This window comes from Corylus avellana, chromosome 6 (assembly GCF_965113065.1).
Source record: "Corylus avellana chromosome 6, dhCorAvel1.hap1.2, whole genome shotgun sequence".
In the NCBI taxonomy this organism is placed as follows: Eukaryota; Viridiplantae; Streptophyta; class Magnoliopsida; order Fagales; family Betulaceae; genus Corylus; species Corylus avellana.
Window position 1 is genome coordinate 29,003,705 of NC_142495.1, and position 25,094 is coordinate 29,028,798.

General features: G+C 36.9%; 2 protein-coding genes across 3 annotated transcripts; both read right to left on the reverse strand.

Moving 5' to 3' along the window:
- Positions 1-11,415: 11,415 nt before the first annotated feature.
- On the reverse strand, positions 11,416-18,523 carry LOC132186231 (flocculation protein). Of its 2 annotated transcripts, none has more exons than XM_059600090.2 (4): positions 17,920-18,523; positions 17,511-17,626; positions 13,238-13,481; positions 11,416-12,924 (listed from the first exon to the last, which is right to left on the reverse strand). In XM_059600090.2, exons 1-4 carry the CDS (start codon positions 18,304-18,306, stop codon positions 11,596-11,598), a joined length of 2,076 nt encoding a protein of 691 aa, XP_059456073.2. In that variant the 5' UTR covers positions 18,307-18,523; the 3' UTR covers positions 11,416-11,595. The 2 variants fall into 2 exon arrangements, with proteins under 2 accessions (XP_059456073.2, XP_059456074.2); XM_059600091.2 differs by having other exon boundaries at positions 17,751-18,009.
- Positions 18,524-20,735: 2,212 nt separating this feature from the next.
- On the reverse strand, positions 20,736-24,570 carry LOC132188430 (Microsomal signal peptidase 25 kDa subunit (SPC25)). The gene is made up of 5 exons (XM_059602875.2): positions 24,278-24,570; positions 24,027-24,178; positions 23,513-23,594; positions 21,233-21,375; positions 20,736-21,110 (listed from the first exon to the last, which is right to left on the reverse strand). Exons 1-5 carry the CDS (start codon positions 24,377-24,379, stop codon positions 21,014-21,016), a joined length of 576 nt encoding a protein of 191 aa, XP_059458858.1. The 5' UTR covers positions 24,380-24,570; the 3' UTR covers positions 20,736-21,013.
- Positions 24,571-25,094: the final 524 nt, after the last annotated feature.

The window sequence follows — 25,094 nt, forward strand, 5'->3', positions numbered from 1 at the left end:
ATTTCGATTTTTTGTTTTTGAAAAAATGTTTATATTAAAGGTGTTTTTTGTTTTTTTTTTTGTTTTTTTTTTTTAACTTAATATTTTGTGTTTTGAATTATTTATTAATTTTTCTATTTTGAAAAAAAAAAAAAAAAAAAAAACATGGTTGGTTTTTCACTCGATGCTCAACTTATTTATTTATTTTTTTTTTGACATGTTTGCACAAGAGGGGGGAAGGAGATTCGAACTAATGACATCCGCTTTATTAAGCGTGATTCCAGCCGATTGAGGTACCTCTTGAGGACGATGCTCAACTTAATTAAGTGCAAATTATGGTTTAGGTAAACCCAAAACCTATCCCCTACTATATTAAGATTTATAATACTGCAAAATTGTCCACCAACCCATTTATTGAATTTTGAAATCTAATTCACACGAAACCAGTTTCTTTATTTTCTGAAAGCTGGTTCGTACGACACCCAAACTATTCCTTCGATTTTTATGACTATTTAATAAGAGAAATGACCAATTAATATATCAACAACTTATCCTTCATTTGCCTTAAAAATTCGGATTCATTGTTTTGTTCCTGTTTGATTAACAAACCCATCTCATCATTCCTAAAAGAAAAGATATATACATATAGACTAATAATGTCTAAACAATAAATTAGAATTACTTACGATTAAGGTGTCCGAATTTAAGTGAAATTTGAACGGTCCACAAAGAGAAGCAGCAGAGCCTAGACACCCAAATTTTAGTCCAATTTAACCTCAGGCGGCACCTTAAATATATTGTATAGAATCTTCATTCCTGAAGAGCAATGGTGGGTTTTTTTTGAGTGACCTAACTTACCTATAAATCAAACTTGTTTGAGCAAATAGGTAGGCTGCTTGAGACATGCTCTAGCAAATAAATAAGCCTTATAAAAGCTAATTTATCTTTTAAGTGGTCCTCAGCCATGAATACACTTAGGTCCCTCAAATAGGCACAAATTAGCTTGTCTTTGCCTTTTGAGGAGACCAGGACTTTTTGCTCAGGAAAAATAAAGGAGACCGAGACATTTTAACTTCCATCAACCTTATAATTCATTTCGAATATCTTATCTCGACGATGCCTCGTTGTCCGATTTCTATTCTTTCTTTTGTTTATGCAAAATCATTTACTTGGAGAAATGACATGGAAAAATAGTGGCTCAAGATTGGCTGTTGCTGATAAGTGGTAACTGAGGTGGCTTTTGTCTTGTCGTACCCGCAACAATGCAAATTAATATATCCTCTTAAATTTGCTTGTCGTTTAGATATCCACAAACAAAGGCTTGTCTTTTGTTGTAACAAAATGCGAATCACTAATTAAAGAAAAGATTAATTGAAGAAGAATATATACCAAGCTTGCTTAAATTTGTACACCAATTTTTACTTGCTCACTTATTAGTTCTATCTTTCTTGCTATGGCTATCAATTTCTTTTGCCATTTGCATGCATTTTCTTAGTGTTCTCCTGATCTTAGGTAGATATTATTTTTAAAAATAAGGTGAGAGAAATAAAGGCAAATTTATTTTTAGTTTCTTTTAAAATTAATATTCACTAGGATGAGAAAAACACTAAGGAGAATGTGGGGAGAACACATAGCATTCCTATTTCTTGAAACCACTTATTCATTGGTCTGCCTTAAAAATCGTCATTTCCGATGGCCAATTTCTTGGATTGTGGAGTAATCCTACTGGAATAGGATCCTCTGCAGTCTATTATGGACTGAAAAATATTCAGTTCATGGCTGTAATTTCTTTTTAAAAATCCTACAATCACAAATAGGACACATGTCCTACTACAAAAAAATAATAATAAAAAATAATAATATTTCAGATTAAAAATAATAATAAATAAATTAATAAAAAATAAAATAAGGGGTGGCTTGCCACCCCATCTTGGCCATAGGGAGTGGCCGGACCACCCCATGGCACTTGGGGGTGGTCCGGCCACCCGCTAAACCCAAACTATATATATATATTGTTTGGTCTTTTGGGGTGGCTGGACCTAGGGGCCATGGGGTGGCTTCGGCCACCCCAAGTCGGCTGTTCTAGGGTGGCCCAAGCCATCCCAGGGCCCTTAAGGGTGGTTCGGCCACCCCCAAGGGCCAAACGAATATATATATATATATATATATTTTAGATCTGGCACTTGGGGGTGGCCAGATCACTCCCTAATTTTTTATAATTTTTTTAAAAAAATATATAATATTTTATTATTAATGAGACAAATGTCATATTTATGGCCCCATGATCTCTTTAAAGAGATTCTAACTATTAATTGGATATTCGCTAGTTCAAAATGGATTGGAGAGAATCATGTTCCCAATGCTACTCTTCCTACTCATTTTTCATTGGTTGAGTTGGTGTGTTTTAATTAAGTAGTTTTTCACATTCATTTAAAACACGTCACATCAGTTAATATAAAATAAATATAAAGAGTAGCATTTACACTTAATTTTGTGCCAATAAATTATCAGACTAGAAGATTTGTTTCACCCATTTCTAGATATTGTTAGATTTTATCTTACACTGTAAATATTATATATATTAGAGTCATTGTTGACGTGTCTCAACCCCTTCCTTTTGTATTTTCTTTTATTTTATCAGTACAAATTAATTAAATGGACTTTAGAAACAAATGTTGGTACAGTATATTCAGAGGAGAAAAGAGTCTTAAAGAGAAAGTTAATGCAACTTTTTTATTGAAGAGCTAGCGGCTAACAAATGAAACTTGGGCACCTAATCGCCGAAAGCTGCAAGACAAGAGAAAGATTCCCATTATGCAGTAAGAATAATGGGAGATCATGACAATAATTTACTTTTTGCACCAGCAACTTCCATTATAGCCAACTTCAGGCAACCACCATTTTGATTATTGAGTGAACCCAACACTTTCTCCAAATTAATTTTTAGTGGCTTCAAATCAGAATGTACGTGGCACTAAATATCAATACAGCGACTTTAAAAAAAAAAAAAAAAAACTCACCGTTCTTCCAAATTCGGCCTACTCTATCTAATTATAAGTCGACACCTAACGTGTGACGTGGAACCTGGCTTTCATACTAAATCATGCAAGCTTTAGGTAAAACTCACTTCAAAAAATCAACTTTGCAAGGAAAAGTGTTTAAAAGCTTATATAAATATGATTAAGACTAATACCAACAAATTCCAATATGGATGCTTTCAACCCACTTATACATTATTCAGCTTATGAGCATGAGAAACAGCAAAACATATATGTAGGATAATTTTATTCATAGAATCTAGTGCTCAAGCTGCAGAATAAGTTCTTTCTTTTTCTTTGGCTTCCTTCCTTTAAAGACTTGGGCTGGAGGTGGGTTTACTGGAGAATAATTCAAGCACTTCTTTCTTCTTTGGGAACCTTTACTGGAGACACCAGGAATGCCAAAAGGTGAGAAATTGATCAATAACAAAGAAAGTCACCCTTTGGGTATTCTGTTCTATTCGAATTATAGCATCTTTTTACTTACCCCTGGGAGAGGAGTCCTGCTATCTGGCTGCCAAGAGTCAGACAAGTGTTTGCCAAAGTCTGATGTGACTTTATTAAAAAAAAAAAAAAAATTGTAGAAAAATCTCTCTCTTCCTAGTCTTGCTAGATTTTGTTTTTTGTTTTTTTTTTTTGTTAAATTTTTATGAGTTAATATTTAGTTTCTAATGCCTCAAAATTTATTTTTGGATTTAAAACTAAAATCTAGGGGTGGAAGGTTAACCTTTTAGGGAATGTATCACTCAAAAGGAATTTAATCACCCTAAATTTGGTGCTAATGCCTCAAATTTGGTACTAATACCTCAAATTTATATTTTCCTTTCATATTTATCTTCTTCAATTAAAAAAAAAAGAGTAAAATGTCTGACGCTTGGCTACCTCATGGCAACCGTAAATCTCTACTCCTGAGGGAGGGCCCGAATAAAAAATTCCCGATTCCATTCCTAGTCTACAGGATTGTATGCATATTGCTTGATAATAAAGTTTAATGCCTTACTTAGGTTATTGTCATTAAGATGATGAAGATGCTATTCTGTTGAATTCTGATGGTCTGCCATTGGGTTAATTTTGCCCACAGGATTGTATGTATTTTTGTTTATAATTAAAGATGTTTCACTATGGAATTTTATAATTTGGTGCCAACTAATTAGACCAAATGTCGTCCCCAAAAGGTAACTCAATCGGCTAGGACCACGCATAATAGAGCAAAGGTCACTAGTTCGAATCTCCCTCCCCTTTTGTGAGAAAATGTCAAAAAAAAAAAAAAAATTAGACCAAATGTCGGCCAATTTTGGCATCAAATAAGACAACTTTTTATTCAGAGGCCCCAGTTCCAACTTCCAAGTCACCAAAACAGATTTCATTTAATAAAATTTGCTGTCCTCTCCCATTTGTTTACCTTATTTTTTTGTGAGGACCCTAATATGGTTTTAGCATCTTACCTGCTAATTCAAATCCATTTCTCACCAATTGGATTATACAATGTTGTGCTGCTGACCCCATATCCTCAAAATTAAAGAAAGATACTGTGCTGACACAAAAGTCTCTCTCTCTCTCTCTCTCTCTCTCTCTATATATATATATATATATATATATTATTGATTTTACATAACAATAACTCTCCATGGTAGTGGGGCTCCAGGTTCACGATAGAGCTAACAAGACCCATCGGGTAACAATAACTCTCCATGGTAATGGGGCTCCAGGTTCACGATAGAGCTAACAAGACCCATCGGGCGGGCGACATTCACATAACCATCTAATTAGGGGTGAAAATGTAGGTGGATAATAACTGTTTGCATCCTCTATCCACATATGTGGATGCAGATGCAAATAGAAAAAATTAATATCCGCTAATGCGGATGCAGATATTGGTTTTAGGGTATGAAAATGCGGATATTATCCACATCTGCATACCTTTATGTATATTTAATATTTTTTATAATTTATGTTTCTTATATTTGCTGAATTTGTAATATTTGTAATATTGTTGGATTTCATTTTTAGAAAACTCTTATGATTTAATCGCCTTATATGTTATTCATTTATCATTATTATTATTATTATTATTAATTTTTTTTCTCGTCACCAACTATAGATTTACTTGAAACTATTGGCAAAATGATTAGTAATTGTCATCTGAATAATAGTGTTCAAGTATAAATAATTTTTTTTTTTTTTTTGGTATTTACTAGAAGCAATAATTAATGAACGCCAACTTCAAGATCTAAAATGCTCATTACCTCAAATGCAAATAGCGGATAATATCCACATTTATTATCCGCACTAACCGCACGAATGTGGATAGTTATCACATAATGCGGATGCGGATGTGAATATAAAAAACCATTATCTGCGTTTTGCAGATGTAAATGCAGATATTGCTATCAGGGCTGACTCAATGTATTTGGGGGCCTTAGGCGAAATTTTGAAGTTGGACCTTATTTTTTTAATATTTAAATATTAATTAATAATATTTATTTTAATAATATTATTATATTTTTATAATAATATTATTATTTTCATTCTCATTGTTGTTTCATGACTTTTAAGTTAACTTATAGGGAAAAATATAAAATGGGCCCCCAAACTACCAGTCATTTGTAATTTAGCCCCCCAATGTTCAAAATGTAATAAACTAGCCCCCCAAACTACCAACTAGTTACAATTTGGCCACTCCGTTAGTTAACACCGCCAAAATGGATGGAAAATGCAAAACGACGTCGTTTTGTTGAGGTTAAGTTACTAAAATAACCTTTTTAAAAAAAAAAAAAAAAAATCAAATTAAAAACAAATCCGACTAAACGTTGTCGTTTTGCTTCCAAAAGAATCTATTGCACGACAAGATATTGTACTTCCCTCCATACTGTTTCTCACTTCGTTTTCTTCGTCTTCTTCATTCCAGTTCGTCACTTCCAGCTCAAAACGTTCTCATCTCCGGCTCACAGCTCGTCAATGATGGTTTTCAAAATTTGGGGTTTTACGAAATAAGTTTCTTAGGGTTTATTTGTGAATCGCGGCCGTTCAGTCTCTCGATTCCTGGTATCTCTCTATCCGTCTCTTCTATCTCTCATCTCTCGCCCTCTCTCTGTATTTCTATCTCTCATCTCTCTGTTTTCATTTGCTAAAATCTGCTGAAATCTGAAGGAGTTGGCCTATTGAAATCAAACTGAAATCTTGAAAGGAACAAATTGCACGTGAAAGGAACAAGTTGCTAACGAAAAAGATCCAATACCTGCTGGACGGGGGATTCTTTTTGATGGACGGGGGTTATTTGTTGGACGGGGTTCTTTGCTTGAGAAAGAAATCAACACGACAATGTTTTGTGGAAGGGGGTTTGTTGCTCGTTTAGTGGGCTTTTTTTTAAAAAAAAATTTGACGGCGTGATGAATTGAAATCTTGAAAGAAACAAATTGCACATGAAAGAAACAAGTCGCTGATGAAGAAGAGGAAGTAGCTGCTGGACGGGGGGTTATTTGCTGGAAAACTTGAAGTCGTGCAACATATCCTTCTACATAAGCGGTAAAATCTGGGCTAGCTTCAAGATCTACACACCTAGAAATTCCAAAACAAGAACAAACTCAGCAGGGACCACCAAAAGCACTACAATCCCCAATTAGAGATTCTTGTGAAATTCTTTAAGAGGGATACTGTCCACCAGATTCTGAAAAGATGAAGTCCACGGCAAAACTTGATCAAGCGACTGTAAATAAGAAACGGGATTCTTTGCTTGAGAAAGAAATCAACACGACAACGTTTTGTGGAAGGGGGTTTGTTGCTTGAAAGACAACATTTAGTGGGGTTTTTTTTTTTTTTTTTTTTTTTTTAATTTTTAATTTTTAATTTTTTATTTAATTTGATTTTTTTTTTTTAAAAAAAAAAGGGTATTTTAGTAACTTTACCTCAACAAAACGACGTCTTTTTATATTTTTCATCCATTTTGACGGTGCTACTTAACGGAGTGGTCAAATTGCAACTAGTTGGTAGTTTGGGGAGCTAGTTTATTATATTTTGAACATTAGGGGGCTAAATTACAAATGGTTGGTAGTTTGGGGGGCCATTTTATATTTTTCCCTAACTTTTAACTAGTTGTCCAAAAAAATTGATGTGGCATATATTTTTTTTTTTTGGTTAATTGATCTTATTTTACAATGGGCTTATTATATTTGGGCCATAATTTAGAGGCCTTAAATTTTTATGGGAGAAAATTTTTGGGCCTTATTTTAAAAAAAATTAGGCCTTAAGTTAAAATAAAATTAAAATTTTTTTTGGGTCTTATTAAAAAATTTTGTGGGCCTTACTAATTGGGGGCCTACGCAACCACCTCAGTGACCTAGCCACTGAACGGCCTGATTGCTATTTTCTTGATCCGCATTCGTATTTTCACCCCTCAATCACTTCTCATATTCTCGGCAGAATACCAATCAGCATCATATTTCGATACATGTGCTACATCTTTACCTCCATTCAACAGACATTTAATTATTAAAGAAGACATCCGACAAAAGAAAAATAAAGAAGGAAATCCTTGAAAAAAATCTGAATAAAGCTGTTCATTCCGACCAGTTGATGAGGGAGGCCAGCAATCCAAAGTATCCTATGTACTCGTCAGCTCTGAAAAACGTCGATGCCTTCTGAGCTGTCTAATTACTTTCCGACAAGAGATAATTAACCACATGGCTCGTACTTGCCTATTTTTTTTTTGCTGAAATCGATGATGTGTTTTTTGACATATCTGATTGGAATTTTCGGTTGCCGTTGCCGGAATCAGAATGTTTTCCATGTTTGCTCTGAAAAAAAATGCAAAACATTCTGATTCCTGCACTGCAACTGCAACCAAAAAACTGTTCCAGTTGTTTGTTTTTTTGCGTATGTGTGATTGGAATTTTCGGTTGCCGTTGCAGGAATCAGAATGTTTTGCACGTTAATTTTTATATATGTTGGCTCTGAAAAACATGCAAAACATTTTATTTGATTCCTGCAAGAAAAAACTGTTAAAATCACACGTACGTCAAAAAATGCACTGGAGTTTTACTCAGAAATAGAAAAGGAAGGGACGAGGCATGTGGACGTACATGTTTTGAGCTCAAATTCTTGAACGCAATTGAAGGCCTGAGAGGCTGACGAATGCATGAGTGGAACCCAAAAGCAATTATGTCTTTATGTGCTTAGTGCTTCTGTTAATTATAAGATGTTATTTATTCATATAACCCAGACCGACCAGATCTACATTTCTGTGCCTTTACACGTGCAACTAGTTTGTAATTAAGCTGCAGTTTGGCAAACTTGGTTTCGATCTCTAGATTCTCTCTCTTTCTCTCTCTCTCTCTCCTAGAACTTTAATTAACTTTTAGCAAAATAGTATTTAGGGTGCGATTCGTCCTGAGATTTCGCAGGCCAAACGCTTATTTTTAAACAAAATAGATGTCCTGTTTGAAAGTGTTTGAAAAAGAATGATGGCATGAAAATGTCAAGCTGTAAACAATGGAGTGCGTTTTTAAAAATGTACGATTTTTATTAAATGTATTTAAAAATTGCCATATATTGTTTCATTTAACTATACATTTTGAAAGCGTTAAATCAAATGGATACATAACCCTAAAAACCAATCTCTCAAAATGAATATTGTATGCATATAAAGCAGAGGAAGTATTTAGCTGGGGTACATGTGGTATGGGGTCATCTCCTTTGAACGACCATTGCACATTAATGTAAAACCAAAAAGTAAAAACCCTTGTGGCTGTTGCCTTGTTGGGCTACTTGAGTTTAATTATGATGCTTCTTTTGTTTAAGTGAATATGACAATCAATCCAACTGGCCTCGTTAATGGCCTTTGGGTATGGTTACATTTGGCCCCCTTGATTGATCCATTTATGTCGTCGTATTTTCAATATTCTCTAGAAATCCCACAAAATGAGGCATCAGGGAACATCACCAACGTGTCAGGGTGGCTCAGCCTTCCTCTTGATCGAGACAAGATATCACTTATATAGTTGGTGTTTGCCCCGTTGGATATATATATATAGGGACTGTGGCCTTCATCAAAGACCAGGACATTCTCAAACGGTGTCGGCTTGTGTAAAAAAGCCTGGCCCTAAATTAAAACAGGAAATAGACAGAGAAGGAGGCTTTTCTTGCCTTCCCAAGTAAGTACGAGGAGAGGAGGCTTACCATAAATAAAAATGACGAGGCCCATGTGACCATGGCTGTAATGGTTTGATGGCCCCATAGGGGCTTATACAATTCCATACACACCATTTTATGAGTTAAACTCCAATGAGGACATTATTTGTGTGTCAAAATGGTTGGGTAATTACTTGGAGATTTTGCAGTAAACAAAGTTTTCTTTTAAATTTAGCAGGAAGAATTTCCTTCTAGCAGGTCTATTAAAAATGTACATGAATATCACAAGTATATTGAACACATGTCGATTTAATAAAATGAGTTTAAGAAAATATTATATGCTGAAAGTCTACAAAATGAAAAGTAAAAGAAGAGAGAGAAAAAAAAAAATTACTTAAATGAATAGTGGAACCAACGAAATAGTGGTTATAGTATAGGACAGTACTGAAAACAAATACATGTTGAGAATAACTTCAGTTCGACTGTGGCAAAAAACTCCCATTATCTGCCCACCAATGCAAATGTGACACTTCAGCATAGAACAAGTTAAGAAAATAAAACCAAAACACCATATTATTTCTTCATCCCCTCTACACCTTAGACGCACAGCACCTTTCACGACCATCACCGCCCGCCGCCGCCTGGTCCCACTGGTGCTGCCCATCTCAAATTGTGCTGTCGCCACGCAGTCTCGACCATCACCACTCAAATCTATCGAGAATAGAGAGAGAGGGAGAGAAAACCCACACAAGGCCAAGAAGGGCAGCGCTGGGGGTGGTCGGCGAGCCACCCCGTGGCCTGGATGTGGCTCGCGCAGCCAACCCGTGGCCTGGGGAGGTTCAGCATGGGCGGCTGCGGGCGGGTATCTCTCGCCCTCTCTCTGTCTCTCTCTGGTTGCTCTGACTGGTGATGCTCAGAGATCCTGGCGTAGGCAACGGGATTCCGGTAGTTGCGGTGGGATCAGATCTACAGTGATCTAAGTCTCTCTCCGGGTATCTCTCTCCCTCTCTCTCAATCTCTCTCTCTCTCTCTCTTGGATGGCGGTAGGAGTTTTCTTGGTCTTGTGTGTTTTCTACACCAGCGCCGAGGATCTTCTCCACCAGCGCCACGCGGGCCACCCATGGCCATGGGGTGGCCATGCGACCACCCCGTGGCCTGGGGGTGGCCGCGCCTGCCGCCTCACATGGGCTAGTGGTCCTGATCCTCGTGGTTGCCCTCATTTTGTTTTGGTGTTTTGATCTCATTTTAAGTTTTTACATTTTTCTTGAATGGCTATTGTGTCATGCGGTGATTGGTGGGCAGAAAACCCATGTTTTTTGCCATAACCGAATAGCAGTAGCTCTCATAAACGTTTCCTCTATATTCGTATAAATTGATGAAATTTTGCTGTTTCAATCTTACGATGCAAAATTTGAATTTTTTTGAAATACCGAAAACAGTGTAAATAATGTTATCATTTAAATTTTTGGTTAAATACCTTATTCTTCTCTATGGTTTATTTATTTATTTATTTTTTTTTTTTTTTGCCCTCTAAGGTTTACTTTTTATCTAAATTTGGTCAAAAATTTGAAGGAACGTCATGTCAGTACTAATAAAAAATTGACATGTGTCCATATAATTAATTTTAAAAAATAATTAAAAGAAAAACATTAAAAAAAAAATTAAAGTTCATAGCCACTTGCTTGGCCATTTGGCCACCCCCATCTGGCCGGATTGGGGTGGCTTGGCTACCCCCAAGTAGGGCTAGCAAAATGAGTCGGCTGGTCGATTCGTTTACGACCTGTAATGACCTACCACCCGTTTAGGGTAAACCCAAACACGACACGATTATTTCACGGGTTACCCGACACAAACCGCTTAACCCATTTAAAATAATAGGTCGTGTTGGGTTGACCCGATCCGACCCGTTCAACCCATATAAAGTAATGGGTCTTATCGGGTTTACACGATCCATTTTAGATACACTTTTCCCTAGGGAAGGTTGTTTCAATCACTCCCAAATGTAATTTTTTTTTTTTTTTTTTAAAAAAAAAATTATAATTAAATATATATTTTAATATAAAATTTTTTTAATTAATTATATGAACATGTATCAATTTGTTAGTAGTGTTGATATAGTATTCTATCAAATTTTTGAACAAAATTTAGACAGGTACCATGTATGCAGTTAGGCAAACCCGAAGTGTCAGTTTGGCAAACATCGTCACTCAAAAACTAACGGTAGTTGTAGAAAACTAGAAAGGTCGGAATTCAGAACAAGAGCCAAGAAAGATTCGCTGCCAAAACAAAATCCAAATTTCATTCAATTGGGGCACAAACGAGTACAACAAATGGACATTTCCCATTAGTTACAAATTCAAAAAGGCAAAGCTACAGCCACATATCTACATCTTGAGGAAACAAAAACAGGATCTACAAAGGAAAATAACATGAGCACATGAGCCGCAATGTATCAATTGGTTTCTTCCCTCCAATCCGAACAAGAGGCAGTTCCTCCACCACAAGATCCCTCTGGCTGTGAATCTGTATTATCATGGCCGTCTCCATCAGATCTCCCAGACAGTGAAACCAAACCCATGGCTGCAATGCTGTTTGCAATAACATCAACATCTCTGGTTCCACTGTAGAGACCCCTGCTCCCAGCAACAAATATACTTTGATTCTGATCTGCATTTGTTAGAACAGCAGGCAGTACACCCATCAACTGTGGGTTAGCCTGGGTTGATCCGCTGATGAGCAGACGCAGAGTCTCTCTCGCACCCTTTTCCACCATGGAGTCGGTTTCAGGAATCAATGGGTTCACAAGGTTTGGGTGCAAGGGAGGAATGACAGTTGAAATAGCGGGACCAGCACTAACCAAGTAGCCTTGACCTGAAGAGCAAAAATCAATAACTGGAATGTGAACAATTGGGTCACACATTAAAGGTGTGAAGACTGGTATCTGCTTAGAAGTTTGAATTGGCAACCGGACCATTGAGTCTGGCAGCAAAGCTGGGAATTTCACTGAAGGAACTTCATCTACATTGAGAGGCAGTGTGGAAGTCAACAAGCTGGATGGCATATTAGCAGGTAATAAAGAAGAGAGTGGTGGAAGAAATGGTGATTCACTCGATGATGCAGGAATTTGTTGAGGTGCTGCTGAAAATTGCAGAGTTGATGCGCCAGGAGGACACCAACAATAGTAGGGAGAGAAAAGAGGTGAACCAACGTAACCAACTTGAGTTGTGGAGCTTAGAGCTGGGGGAACAGCCAATTTCCCTAGTGACTCTAGAAAACTTGATGGGGAAAACGGCACACTTCTTGTGATTTCTGGGAGCTTGTCATCTTCAGAATTATTTGAAGAGGCCGCATCAACTGGAATTGACAAAGTCATTGTCAGATTGTCAACTGCAGAAAATTGGCTGTCCCCTCGCCGCCGCAACTTTTCCCTAGAACCACTTCTTATAGAAGACAAGCTTCTGGGCAGGCCCTCTTTAAAGGAACTTGATCTGGGGCTGAGGCTACCCTGATAAAAAGAGTTTGCTTTTACTGCTAGACTGCCAGTGTGTCGAGAACGCAGAGATTTAAATGATGTTGATAAGGGTTGTCCATTCTGAGATGTACCAGACTGTTCAGTGGTAGTATCCAGAGGAGGGATGGATAAGCCTGGAGAACTCGCTCGTGAGCTATCCACTGTAGCCACAAGATAGGCACGAAGCTGAGTTGCAAAACAGCTGAGACGTGACTCGCTTATTCCAGTTAATTCGGCAATAGAAGGTTTCCTATGGACTAAATCCTTCATCTGTTAGAAGGAAAAAGAAAACAATTAGCAACCACTTTACCAGAGTAAGCAATGGATATAATAACTTGAGAAAAAAGATTCTTTTAAAAAAACTGCCATCTTCACCTCAAATCAAATCAAATTCCCAATAAGTAAATTTCAGGGTCAACCTCAGTTGAACCACACAGAAAAGGTTAGGACATGAACTTGGTTCATTTTCGTATGCTAGGCAACACACAATTCTGGGCAACCTCAAGTGGATGAAGGCCCACTCAAATTATCACGACACAATGGGTGAATGTACTCAAATGCACATTATTGAAATCATGCATACCTTAGCAAGCAATTCAATTCCCAGAAGCCTGGACTTCTCTGAGCACCAAAAGTAGAAAACCTGGCCATCTGGAATCTTTATAAGGAAGGATCGGCGTGAATTATCCGCTGGGATCTCATCCACTGCTACAGCAGCGCACTGGGATTTACTGCTTAAGGTAAACAATCTTTCTGTCCGACAATCATCCCCAACAAATGATAGGCGCAAATCAGATGTTGGCAAAATTGTAAGATTCAGATTTCCCCTGCAACAATATGGAGTGAAGTTCGATTTAGGACCATTGAATAGTGAAATCACAAGCAAAACAACAACCAAAGGAAGTAAATGAACAATCAATACAATATATCTCCAGATTACATATCAAAGAACCAATAAAATCATCATAAAAGAAGTCCAATCAAATTTAAATTTCACTTCTACTTCAGTTTAAATATAACTTCATGCAATATATAGATAAACAAAAATATTGTTTGCCTCATTCTATCTATTAATGCCTTCTCAGATACAGACAGACTTAAGAGGATTGCCTGCATACTGATTAGTGTACAAAATATAATCCCTGAATCACTAGTGAAGAGATCCTAAAGCATGTAATCCTCTATCTGTTTTGCTGTGAAAATAACACTAGAAACAAATCATAAACATGCTTCTTCAGTGAAGATAATTGCAGCTTCAGTCCTAGATGCGGTCAAATTAATCCTCCTTAAATTATCCACCAAGAGATTTTTTTTTGGTCTTCAACGCTAAACACTAAATGAAAAAGATAAATAAGTAGTTCCCAATAGTTTGACTATCTCCAAACTTTGTTCAAATGTACAAGGGCCCCATCTCCAAAACTTTGTTCAAATGTATAAGGGCCCCAGCATAACTTCAAATACAGCTCCTCATTGACCAGCTTAGTTTGGGGGGTGTTAAGTATTGACTAACTTCAACCATAACAAAAGGTTCCCAAAGGGCAGGGAAGGGGAGATTCGAAACCATAATGAAACATTCATAATTATACTCAAGTGCCACAGAGGCAGACATGGTACAGATAATAATGAAACAATTAACAAAGATTTCCAAATAAGACATGAATGACATCTATCTGATAATTACTTGTGTCCTTAAATAAAGCAAGTGATCAAATTCATAACAGAGAAATAAAAGGTTTCCCACAGTGAAAGATCTTGGCCGATGGGAAAAAAGAACTACATGTTCACATGAATAATGCAGAAAGTAAGCAATTCAAAATATGAAATAAACATACAGACAGTGACATTAATTTAGAATCACAAGCATCTATGACGAGGCCTTTAACACTCAAATCAATACCAATAAAAATGTAACCCTATATATCCAAAAAGCAGCAGCAAGCTATATAATATAAGAGCATGAAACTACCTTTACTTCCTCTTAATTCAGAGATCATAATAGAATACGCCCACTTTACCTACAAGTAAAAAGATATACTTATTTGGAATAATGAACATTTTCATCATCAATAAGCTAAAATATAGATTCCTAGAATTTCTACTAATCAGCAACAAACACAGGATACACTTCCCAGAAATATTGTACTTGTATGAAACTCAATACTAGAGGAATATTTCCAACACTTAAAAATCAAACTTCCATTCCCCTCCACCCAAAAAATAAATTAAAACACTCTGAATAAGACATAAAAGGAAATAAGAGCAAAGAATCAGGACTACAATCTGTGAGATAATTAACATACAAAAATCTAATGAGTAAATATGAGTAAGAAACTAAACTGGATTCACAAGCCAAAGTTGAGATAAATTTCTCACATTGAACAGACTCCTTATCTATGAAAATTTTAAGCTCTCTTTATTTTTCCTTTTTCCCTTTTTGGGGCAGGATGGGGGCAGTCGTACAAGAATTTATAGCTGACTTTTTTCTGTAACCAATACAACAAGGTATAATCATTACACTAACCTCCATGGTGTCGCCCCATGTCAAATATGCAACCACAGCTATGAAGGTCATATCAAGATGCAGTAGTCTATAAAACAAGCAAATAAAATCTAGCACACGCAGGCATTACGTGGTTAAAATGAAGTATGTGACCACAGCTATGCAGTTTCATATCAAGATGCAGCAGTCTATTAAACAAGCAAATAAAATCTAGCACACGCAGGCATTCCGTGGTTAAAATGAAGGGGCATTTCTAGACATTGTAAACATGCATGCAACCTGAACATGTTTATGAGCTGAAAGATAAAATACTCCATTAACTATGACACTGCATGCATGTCCTCTAGGTGTGGGAAAGGTAAGGCTCACGTGTTGTAGCGTTGAGTGCTTACGTGGACTTTGGGTCAGAGGGCTTTTGGTTTTTGTGGGGTTTGGGTTGGTGTGCTTGTTGGGTTTGAGGGTGTGTCGGGTTTTGTGGTTTTTAGTTGTTTTCTTTGGGCTTTTATTAGGTGCTTTTTGATAGGGAACCTCAACAAGGCAGGGTCCTTCAGATCTACCCTTGTAGAGTAAACCTCAGACCGTGTACCATACCATTGGAAGTTTCCCTACACGGATCAGGGTAAATCGCCGATTTTTACACCAGGGATGCAGCCCCAAGGGAGAGTTTGCACCTAGCAAGTCTTGAACTTGGGCTCTAAGGGGTGATATGCCCTAATACCACTAGACCAACCCCTTGGGGTTCAATATTAAATATGTACCGCAACTATGATCTAGTAAAAAGACTATCACAAAGTTTTGAGACAAAAGTAGGATTCTTTGTTCTAGGTAAAGCTGATGGCCAACATGAAGATTGCAGAGAAAAGTTGTTTTAACCATCTATTGAAACCCAAAGCACACATTAAACCTATCTATATATATATATAGGAGCTCCAGCATTGATATTCATACATACAGAGAGCACTAGCAACAAACACCCTATAACCCATTCCCTTCCTTATATATAGGACAAATTTCAAAAAAATCACAAAAAGTCACCCAATGGGTAGGGAATGCTAAACATTGGGAATGCTACAGTGCTACCCAATGGGTAGGGAACCAAAAGAGCTTACCTATACATTATTTTAATATAAAAATTTCTCTTTCCTCTCTCCTCCTTCATCTTTTTGCCTTTTATTGGGGATTGTATTTGGATTTTGTAAAAAATTGGAGGGTAGGTATGGAACTTGTATTTTGTAATGAAATAATATTTTAATGGGGTATAAGGAAAGGTAATGGAAGCTATTGTGAAGTATATTTGGATAGGGAAGCAAAAAATAGTTTTGTTCCCTAAACATCACGTATATTTCAAACCATCTGCCTACACATGGAATATCAAAAGTGTAATTGTATAGTATAGCGTGAATCAATTACCATTAAGTAGCTGCAAAAAGGTCCAGCACATAGTCCATATATGTACTTTCCATGAAGAGTTGCAAGATACATCAAGAAGACTTAAAACATAGGGGAAGGACACGAACCCAGTCCCCTCCTAGCCTTGGCTCTTATTTTAGGGGGAAAAAAAAGAAGCTATTAAAATCTTTATAATTCCAACATAAACCAGACTTGGCAGGATTGAATAGACTCTGTAAACTTGATGAGATCGGTGCAGTGACACAGAATAGTAGTAAGGTGAAAAGGTGATCAATAGCTAAGAACACCTCAAGTGAACATTATTACGCCACAAATGATGAATGCCAAAACGAAGTTATAGCATTAACATCAACAAAATTGTTGCTACTGAAAATGAATCACCAGTACAGACACCCCCACTTGAGAGTTGAGAGATCATACAAGAATAAATGATGATCAACAAATTTTTTTTGATAAGTAATCGCAAAAAAATCAATAAAAGCGTAAAGGCGCCCCTAAGTGCACAAGAAGTATATAAGAGGAAACACCTAGCTAGGAGGAGCAAAAAGAGTAATAAAATCACTATAACCAATCGACAAAGGAGAAACATAAGCACAAGTCAAAAGATACAAAGTATTCTCTCAGTCCTAAAAACTTCAATCACTCATTTCCAAATAAATCTCACTTAAACATATCACACGATCTCTACTGCAGAAGTGATGAATAAAAACAGATAATTACTTTCTTTAAATTCTAAATCAAAGCAAAGCTAGCATTATAAAAAGAGTGATAAAATAAACTAAAGATATTCAAGAAGTAACAAGAAGCATCGCTTTCAACTATTTGAAACACAATAAAAGCAGAAAAAACTACAAGCATGCATATACAAAGTTATCACAACACGCCAATCCACATCACCAGCATATAAAACATATAGATACACCGATATGCATCCAATTGAAATTACCTTGTAGCAGTTGGACACAAGAGAGTCCCTTGCTTCTTGACCTTCCCCACACGAATCGAAACTAGAGGTATACAGAAGCACCTCGCTAGCATTCCAACCTCGGCTGGCTCGAAATGCTGTTATCAAACACACAAAACAAAACCAATCAGTATAAGTTAATAACAGAAACTTCTAAGCAAGAAAGCAAGAAACACCAATTCAATCCTATACATAATTAATTATTTCTAAGGTTTGACTCACGGCCAATTCGTGAAACCGTGCAACCATCAATGGCCGCCACACCAATTTCCTACATAGAATCGCCAAACAAACTTCCAACCACAGAAGCGGTGAACTCTTTCTTGAAAAGTAGCTCAATTATACCAAAGCAAACTCCATTCATCAAATTCTCTTCGAATTAGGTACCTACCTGACTTAACTGAGCCAGCAAGCGATCCTCGGCGACGCCATTCGAAGCGTTCATCTTCAACAAAGGTTTCAACCTCTCATCGGCACGACAAGCGCCCATCACCTGCATATCCAGAGCCTGTAGCCACCACATAACCCGGTCTTCGCGATCGCTCTGCTGAAGCAACAGATCTCCATCACCTTCGTCAACAAGAATGTCCGTCAACCGGTCCGCAAGCCCTGTCTCGCTCCTCGACCCGCCGGTCTCTCGCGAACCGCTGGAACTCGCACTGGATCCGCCATCCATCGACGACGAGTCGTCCAAGTCCTCGCCGTCGTATCGGTTCACGTGATCAAGATCCTCGATCTGGTCGTTACCGGTTGAATCTTGGTTTCTAGGGTTCGTCATAACAAATATCCGAAAATTTCCCTCACAAAAACAGAAGAACTAAAAAAACCAGCGCACAGATTGAAACTCTTAGCTTCAAAATCTTCAAATCTGAATCAGAATCTCTCACACAGACTCTAATCTCCAGGAAATCGATCGCAACGAGGTGTGTGAAAGGGATTTAGAGATTGAGAGAGAGAGAAATTTCTCCCACACAAAATTGCTGGTGCAAAATTTGACAAGATAAAGAGACCCCGAGTTTATAAAGGGCCTTGGAGACCTAGCGGACACGAAAGCGGTTTATGAAATGCGATTTTTGTTTATTTTTAGAGTCGGTTTCAAGTCCGTGCATGATTGCATGCGTATGTTCCACGTCAGATTTCTCATAGTGGGACCAACCGGAGAAGTGTAGGACCAAGCAGCCCAACGTTTCGGGAACCGCCACGTCAGATGCTTAGCCGACATTTTCGTTTGGTAATGAACGAGTGAAAACGGAAGCGCCACTTACCCCCCCCCGCCCCCGGCCCCTGCCCGAAAAAAACAAGAATAAATAAAGAAAACGAAGGCGCCGAATAAGAAGAGGAGTGAGGTGGAGTACACGTTGGAGGGGAGAGGTTAACGAGGATTGAGGGAACAGCGAAGTACCAGTTTGCTTTGTTTTGGTTTGTTAATGGACGACCTTGACCAATTATTAAGGTCACTGGTTTTTTTTTTTTTTTTTTGATTGGGGAACTATTTATCACCGTTGTAGGCCCCACAACATTTATTCGGTTTGGTTTGGTATATCAAAAACATTTCTCACAGTTTCGACTGTTGCTGGGGATCCAGCAATTTTGCTGTCGGAAAGAGTTGTTGCAAACTAATTTCAATTTGGGATCTTTACCCTGATCACTGGTTTAAAAGCTGGAGGGGAGAAATTGAATGGCAAATATTATTTAAGCAACTAAAATGGTTGGGCTGGTTGTTGTTTATTTTGTTGGATGTAATAAAATAAAATATTTTAATTTTAAAATAGGTTTTGAGGATCCTATTCCGTGTGAGAACAATTATTTTCTTCATTTAAATAAATTTTCTCTTGTTGAAATAAATAATAATCGAGATGTTCTATTCGATTATATAAATGAGCGTTTCTCAGTTCTTACAAATGGATATTAATTTATATATTTGTTAGAATGTATTTTTTTATTTGTAAAAGCATTTGATATGACGTAAAGGTGAGAATAATTATTTTTTTTACTGTTTTGTGCTTTTGATAGTTTGTTAACGTTTTTACTTTAAAAAGAGATAACCAAAGGAAGACAACAAAAAAAGAGTGTTATCAAACAGCTGGGTATCATTATGGTGATACATTTAGGTAACCAAACACTTAGGTATAGGAAGGGATGGGAAGAAAAGAGGTAATTACTCCACAAATTTCAGAAAAAGAAAAGAAAGGAAATAATAATAATAATAATAATAATAATAATTGTCTGGCATCAATCATCTCAGTAAAAGCATTTTGGAAAAAATTGGCCAGCGACAAGAGTGTGGGGGAGGGAGGGACAGATGAGAATAGACTTTACGGGCATATGCTGGGAATATGCTGCAGATGACATGAATTTTCTCTTCCACTTTTTGCCTAACTTTCAACTCCTAAAGTATTTGCAACCATGATGAATGTTTCCCCTTGATACATGTGACTCCGAAGTCGGATTTAACGTGCATCAACAATGACTTGTTTCTTTCACACACACCCCTCCCCCCTTCATATGATGAATCTCAGGTGTAAGGGGAGGGCGTGCTCAAGGAAAATAATATACTTATGGAATTCAAGCTTCTCCAACGAATTGTCAAATTCAACAGAAATTCGTCCTACACCAAGCCAAGGCTTGTGGAAATAGCATTACTCCAATTTTCAAATAGAGAACATACTCTCTTGCATCAAGACAGGCCGGTGTTTCATAGCAAACTATAAGCCCACTTGCCTCGTCCGGCCTAGAATGCAGAACCTACCTGCCTAGAGCTAGTGAGTCCAGCTGCCCAAATTCGAACAGCCTAATAACAAGAAATCTCAATCGGCAGCTCACCCTTCTCTCAAACATTGGCCAAACAATTGGACGATATTGTGAATACATACATCAGGAAGTTGGGACAAAGCAAAACTTGGAGCGATGAGGGCAACATAAGCTGCACACCGAAATCCATGTACTGCCAAGTTTCTAGCTGCCATGAAGAGTCCGGGGAAAGAAAGCATATGGCAATACTGAGAAGAAATCTAATTAGCCACAAATTAAATTGCCCATGATCCTTGATCCACACCCATCTCAGCATTGAATCAAAGATTGGCGGTAAATTTTTTGATTAAAAAGCAACTAGATAGTGAAAACCATCTAACTCATGCATAGTATAAAGCATTAGACAGTTGCAATTAAAAGCTTGACTATCATCAGAAGTGGGAGAACACTTGAAAGAAAATGAAAATTTTGAGATATATAGATGGCAAATATTCCAGATTTCACTTGCTGAATCGACTGCAATGGAGTAAATTGTCTTATAAAGCTGAGAAGATTTTAATTCCATTTGTTCGGTTCTAAGTTTATCAGCGCAAAAAAAAACCATGATGTCAATGAGGAACATCTTAGTCACGTCGACATATAACTAGAGTTCTTTCTGCCAACCACTGTCCTATCAGATAACGTTTGGAGCTAATTCTCCCCGGATCCGTAAGATCATTTTCGAGATCTTCAAATCATTTGTTCTTCTTTGGTTCTCTTGCATATTGATCTATTAATCCTTCAACATCTTTCCACAATAGGCCCTCCACCAAAACTCCATCCTTGGTGAACCTGTAACATCACAAGAGACCAGAAAATGTAAAGGCATATACTGATGCAGTTCAAACCTTTAAAAAAAAAACAAACTCAATTTGTGTGATTGTATGCACGTGTATGCAGATAGAGAGAGAGACCATTGAGTAACACTTTTGGTAAGATGTACAGGTTCATTTGCAGAAATTGATTTAGGATCTGCACTTGCTATGGTAAGTGTGTACATATCTGAAAATCTTGGCAATTTGGAAGACACCACCAAGCCAGTGCTGGTAAACGATTCCTGTACAGAGAAACTGCAACTAAGATGGAGGACAAATAAATTTTATTACACATTCAACATGTCTTGAAATGTATATTTCATAAGCTGGATCTTGTTTATTAAACAACCTGTTGATTTACTCAAGAAGCAAATATTCAGAGAGCTTGCCTTGTTTTTATTTCTCTTCAGATCAAGCACAAGTTTGTAGCCTTTAAAAGAGGTAATGCATACCAAGATTTATGGGCTTCCGGGTGGCTTCAAGAAACCATGAAGGCTAGACCTCAAAAGGGGTGTTAAGTTCGTAATGGAAAGATCTAGAAATAAACAATAAACATAGCTTAAATTATCAAATCTATAATAGGAATTAAGAGATGCCCAAAGCTTCCAAGTTGTTTAAACAATAATCTTTCTAATTCACGGGTAGAGTATTAGACCATAGAGGTAGTCCTACACACAGGAGGTATCCAAAGGCCCTAAATACTCAGGTTAGATAAAACAATATCCAAAACCTCCAAAAAAGGACTCTTCTTCATGGATAAATGTGGAGACCTCGAAATCAATATTGGTCTCAGAAAGACTTATCTCATACTTTGAACTTTAGCAAGACTACTATCTCATTTTAAAGATTCTTGTATTATCTATCCTACAAATGCACCAAGTGGTGCTGGTACTCTTGCTTCCAGCTTTTCATCCCTAATCACAAAAAGATGCCTCCTGAATGTCAGAACAACCAATCCAAGTCAAACCAACTCATAATCATAATTACCAAACACTGCTAACCAAAATAAACTCCATTAGGCCTCTAACTAGAGCTAGTATCCCAAAATAGAGACCTCTGAAGCAATATGAGTTAGCACAGAAACTCCATAATTTAACCCAACATCTCAATCACTCAGGAATATTTTGAAATGATTAAGCTAATAATGCATATTTTGAGAGCTGTCTCCAGGCCATCATGTATTCTCCTAACCAACTCATGCTAGTACATTGTCTTTCTAAAAGGAGAGCACGACTGCTTCTACTACCCTACCTTGCATGCATTCCCTCCCTTGAACAAACTATGTAATCTCGAATAAGGGCCCCTATTCATAACTAAAGAGAGGAAGCACATGCTGTTGGCACAGACAGGCAGTTAAAGTAGATATGATAAATTTTCATTTTTACCATTAAGACACCACTAGAGTAAGAAGCCATGACTAAAAGTAGCTATACATTATATAAATGATGTCTTAAGTTGTAGTAGTTTAAGGCATACAGCATTTCACCAAGAAAACTAAACTCTGATGATCCAGCACCTATTCCTTCATTCGACTATCCTATCCATGCAGACTCAGTATTTTTACAAGCAATTATTGAAGAATTTAGAATCTACTTAAGAACTTATAGCTTACGGAAAAATAAACTATGATGGAAGAATAATTGCATTACCTCATTTGTGAGAAACCTCTGGTTTTTAACCAATCTACATACATAAAACACCAATGGAAGAATTTTGTAGAAAAATAACATCTATGGGACTAACTTTACAGCTCATTTCTCCTCAACTCATTCAAGAATTTGCAAATATCAAGTATCCAGTTATCCCTGTCCAAATTCTAAACATTATTGTACAGAGCCATTGGCAAAAGCACAAACAGGCTCATCAGGCAGGGTATTGGACACTTTCTCCAAATTTTGCACAAATATATACCTTCTAACAGGTACTCTTTCAAGTTTCAAGCAGGTTATAGCTTTATATTTTGCGCAATGATGACACCACTTAATGAGGATATCAGTTGACTCAGAGGGATTTTGCTTTTGTTAAACTCCATACGGTAGGTAAGCATTTATCTAAAACTGCCCTTGATGACAATCCGAAGATTTTTTATTGATATTTAAGAAAAAGGTAAGACAATCCGAAGATGTATACATAAATACTTCTAGCACAATATTTGCAAATAAAAAAACTGCGCTACTGAAAGTTTGTAACCACCTGAAACTTAGGATGGTGATTAAATGTTTGTGAAAACTACGGTAGCCATACAAGTGTAGAGGAAACTGACCAGTATTTATATTACCAAATATATTGCATCATTCAGAAAGAAAAGAAAACGACTGAATCTCTAAATTCAAACACATTGTCTAGTATGATTGCTAATCCGTCTCGAAAGGATCTTACCGCAGGAGGATAGGTAAACAGGATCGCATTCTTCTCCTTTGTGTATAAGAGCAGCTGCAACAACCCATTGAAGACTATATACTTGCCAGAGTCAAAGATCAAACAAACTTGAAAACGAGTAAAATGGTATAACATACCATATCATATGCTTCCATTTGACTGTCAAAAAATCAATAAAGGAAAAAAAACATAATGAATTTTGAAATCATATGTTTATAAAAATTTGGTTGTTGTTGTTGTTTTTTTTTTTTAATTCTTTCTTTTCAGGTCCCAAACAGTGAAATTTGGCAAATTGTTCTTCATTGACTTCCTTTTTTACAATTAAGAGAGATCGAACAACAAAGCCAACACATTCTCAGTAAAGACCTGAACCAAAAAGGCCAAATGACCCTTTTTCTTTCTCGTTCCACATCTCCTCAGCAACCAAATTGATTTTCTCATCAATCAAACAGAAATTAACGGTAACAAAAAGAGAATTCACACCTAAAAAGCCTCATGCGAGGAAAAAGGATATAATACGATGCAGGCGACGAGAAAATCCCGGTTCTCAGGAAACTTCTTCTTGTAGAACTGAGCCACCAGAGCAATGATAATTATGATCGTTCCCATCACCAATCTTACATTACTCATCCTCACGTCTTCCGCATATCCACGACCCGTCACGATCTATTCAAAGAAAGTTGAAAAACAGGAAGAATATGATCATGGATCTATAAGAAGAAAGAGAAAATTAGGGTTTTCTTTCTATTCTTTTGCTTGATTTACCTCGGAGATGGACTCGTCGAGTATGTGCTTGATTGAGTGGTGGTCTAAGAGATTGGCCTTCTTAGGGTTTTTGGCGGCCGTTTCTGGTTTCTTTTCTTGCATTTTTGGGAGAAATGGGAGAGAATTGAGAGGGGACAGTAGGAGCCGAGCCTTGTCTATGCGTGCTTGAAAAGCGTCTATACTTTGATGATTTAGCCTTTTAAGTATTTTTGTGCTGTCGCCTGTTCGAAGATGGTAAGGTTAATTAGCATTCGGTGATGCCGGTGGCCCTGGCCGAAGAGCCAAGGCGTGGTCCAGTAAATGTCGATGTGAATAGTTGAAAATCGATAAGGGAAAAAAATTATCATTTATGTTTTATATATTAACGATAATGCTTGATTACTGTTAGTTTTATCATATTTATTTCGTCAACCATTAAAAAATCTAGACGGTCGTATAATGGTTCATGTGAAATTTTTTTTTATAAAGAATAATATTATATACGATATTTTTATTTAACAATTAAGTGTTTTTCTTGAGAAAGATTAATTCAAATGTTTGTTGGGACAGTAACATAAAAATTGTATAATTGTAAAATAAAAATATAATTTCTAACATTATGTCAATCCACATTGTAGTGATTGACATGATAAGTATCATGTAAACTGCCACTTGACAGTCCATTTTTAGTGGCCGATGTGATTAGTATCTTAAACTACAACACCAATTTATAAGAAACTTGTAATAAATACTATAATACCTATAAGAAAATTCCATTTATATGGATTGTTCGCATCCTATAATATCGTGTTGGCACAAAAACGAGAAATAGGCCAAC

Excerpts from the sequence above, each read along its gene's own strand:
- LOC132186231 (XM_059600090.2), bottom strand. The coding sequence starts at position 18,306 with ATGACGAACCCTAGAAACCAAGATTCAACCGGTAACGACCAGATCGAG. Across the intron at positions 17,627-17,919 it reads TGCTGGCTCAGTTAAGTCAG|CATTTCGAGCCAGCCGAGGT; the intron begins GTAGGTACCTAA and ends GTTTGATAACAG. Across the intron at positions 13,482-17,510 it reads TTGTGTCCAACTGCTACAAG|GGGAAATCTGAATCTTACAA; the intron begins GTAATTTCAATT and ends ATATTGTTGCAG.
- LOC132188430 (XM_059602875.2), bottom strand. The coding sequence starts at position 24,379 with ATGCAAGAAAAGAAACCAGAAACGGCCGCCAAAAACCCTAAGAAGGCC. Across the intron at positions 24,179-24,277 it reads TCGACGAGTCCATCTCCGAG|ATCGTGACGGGTCGTGGATA; the intron begins GTAAATCAAGCA and ends TTCTTTGAATAG. Across the intron at positions 21,376-23,512 it reads TGTTTACCTATCCTCCTGCG|GAATCGTTTACCAGCACTGG; the intron begins GTAAGATCCTTT and ends TTCTCTGTACAG.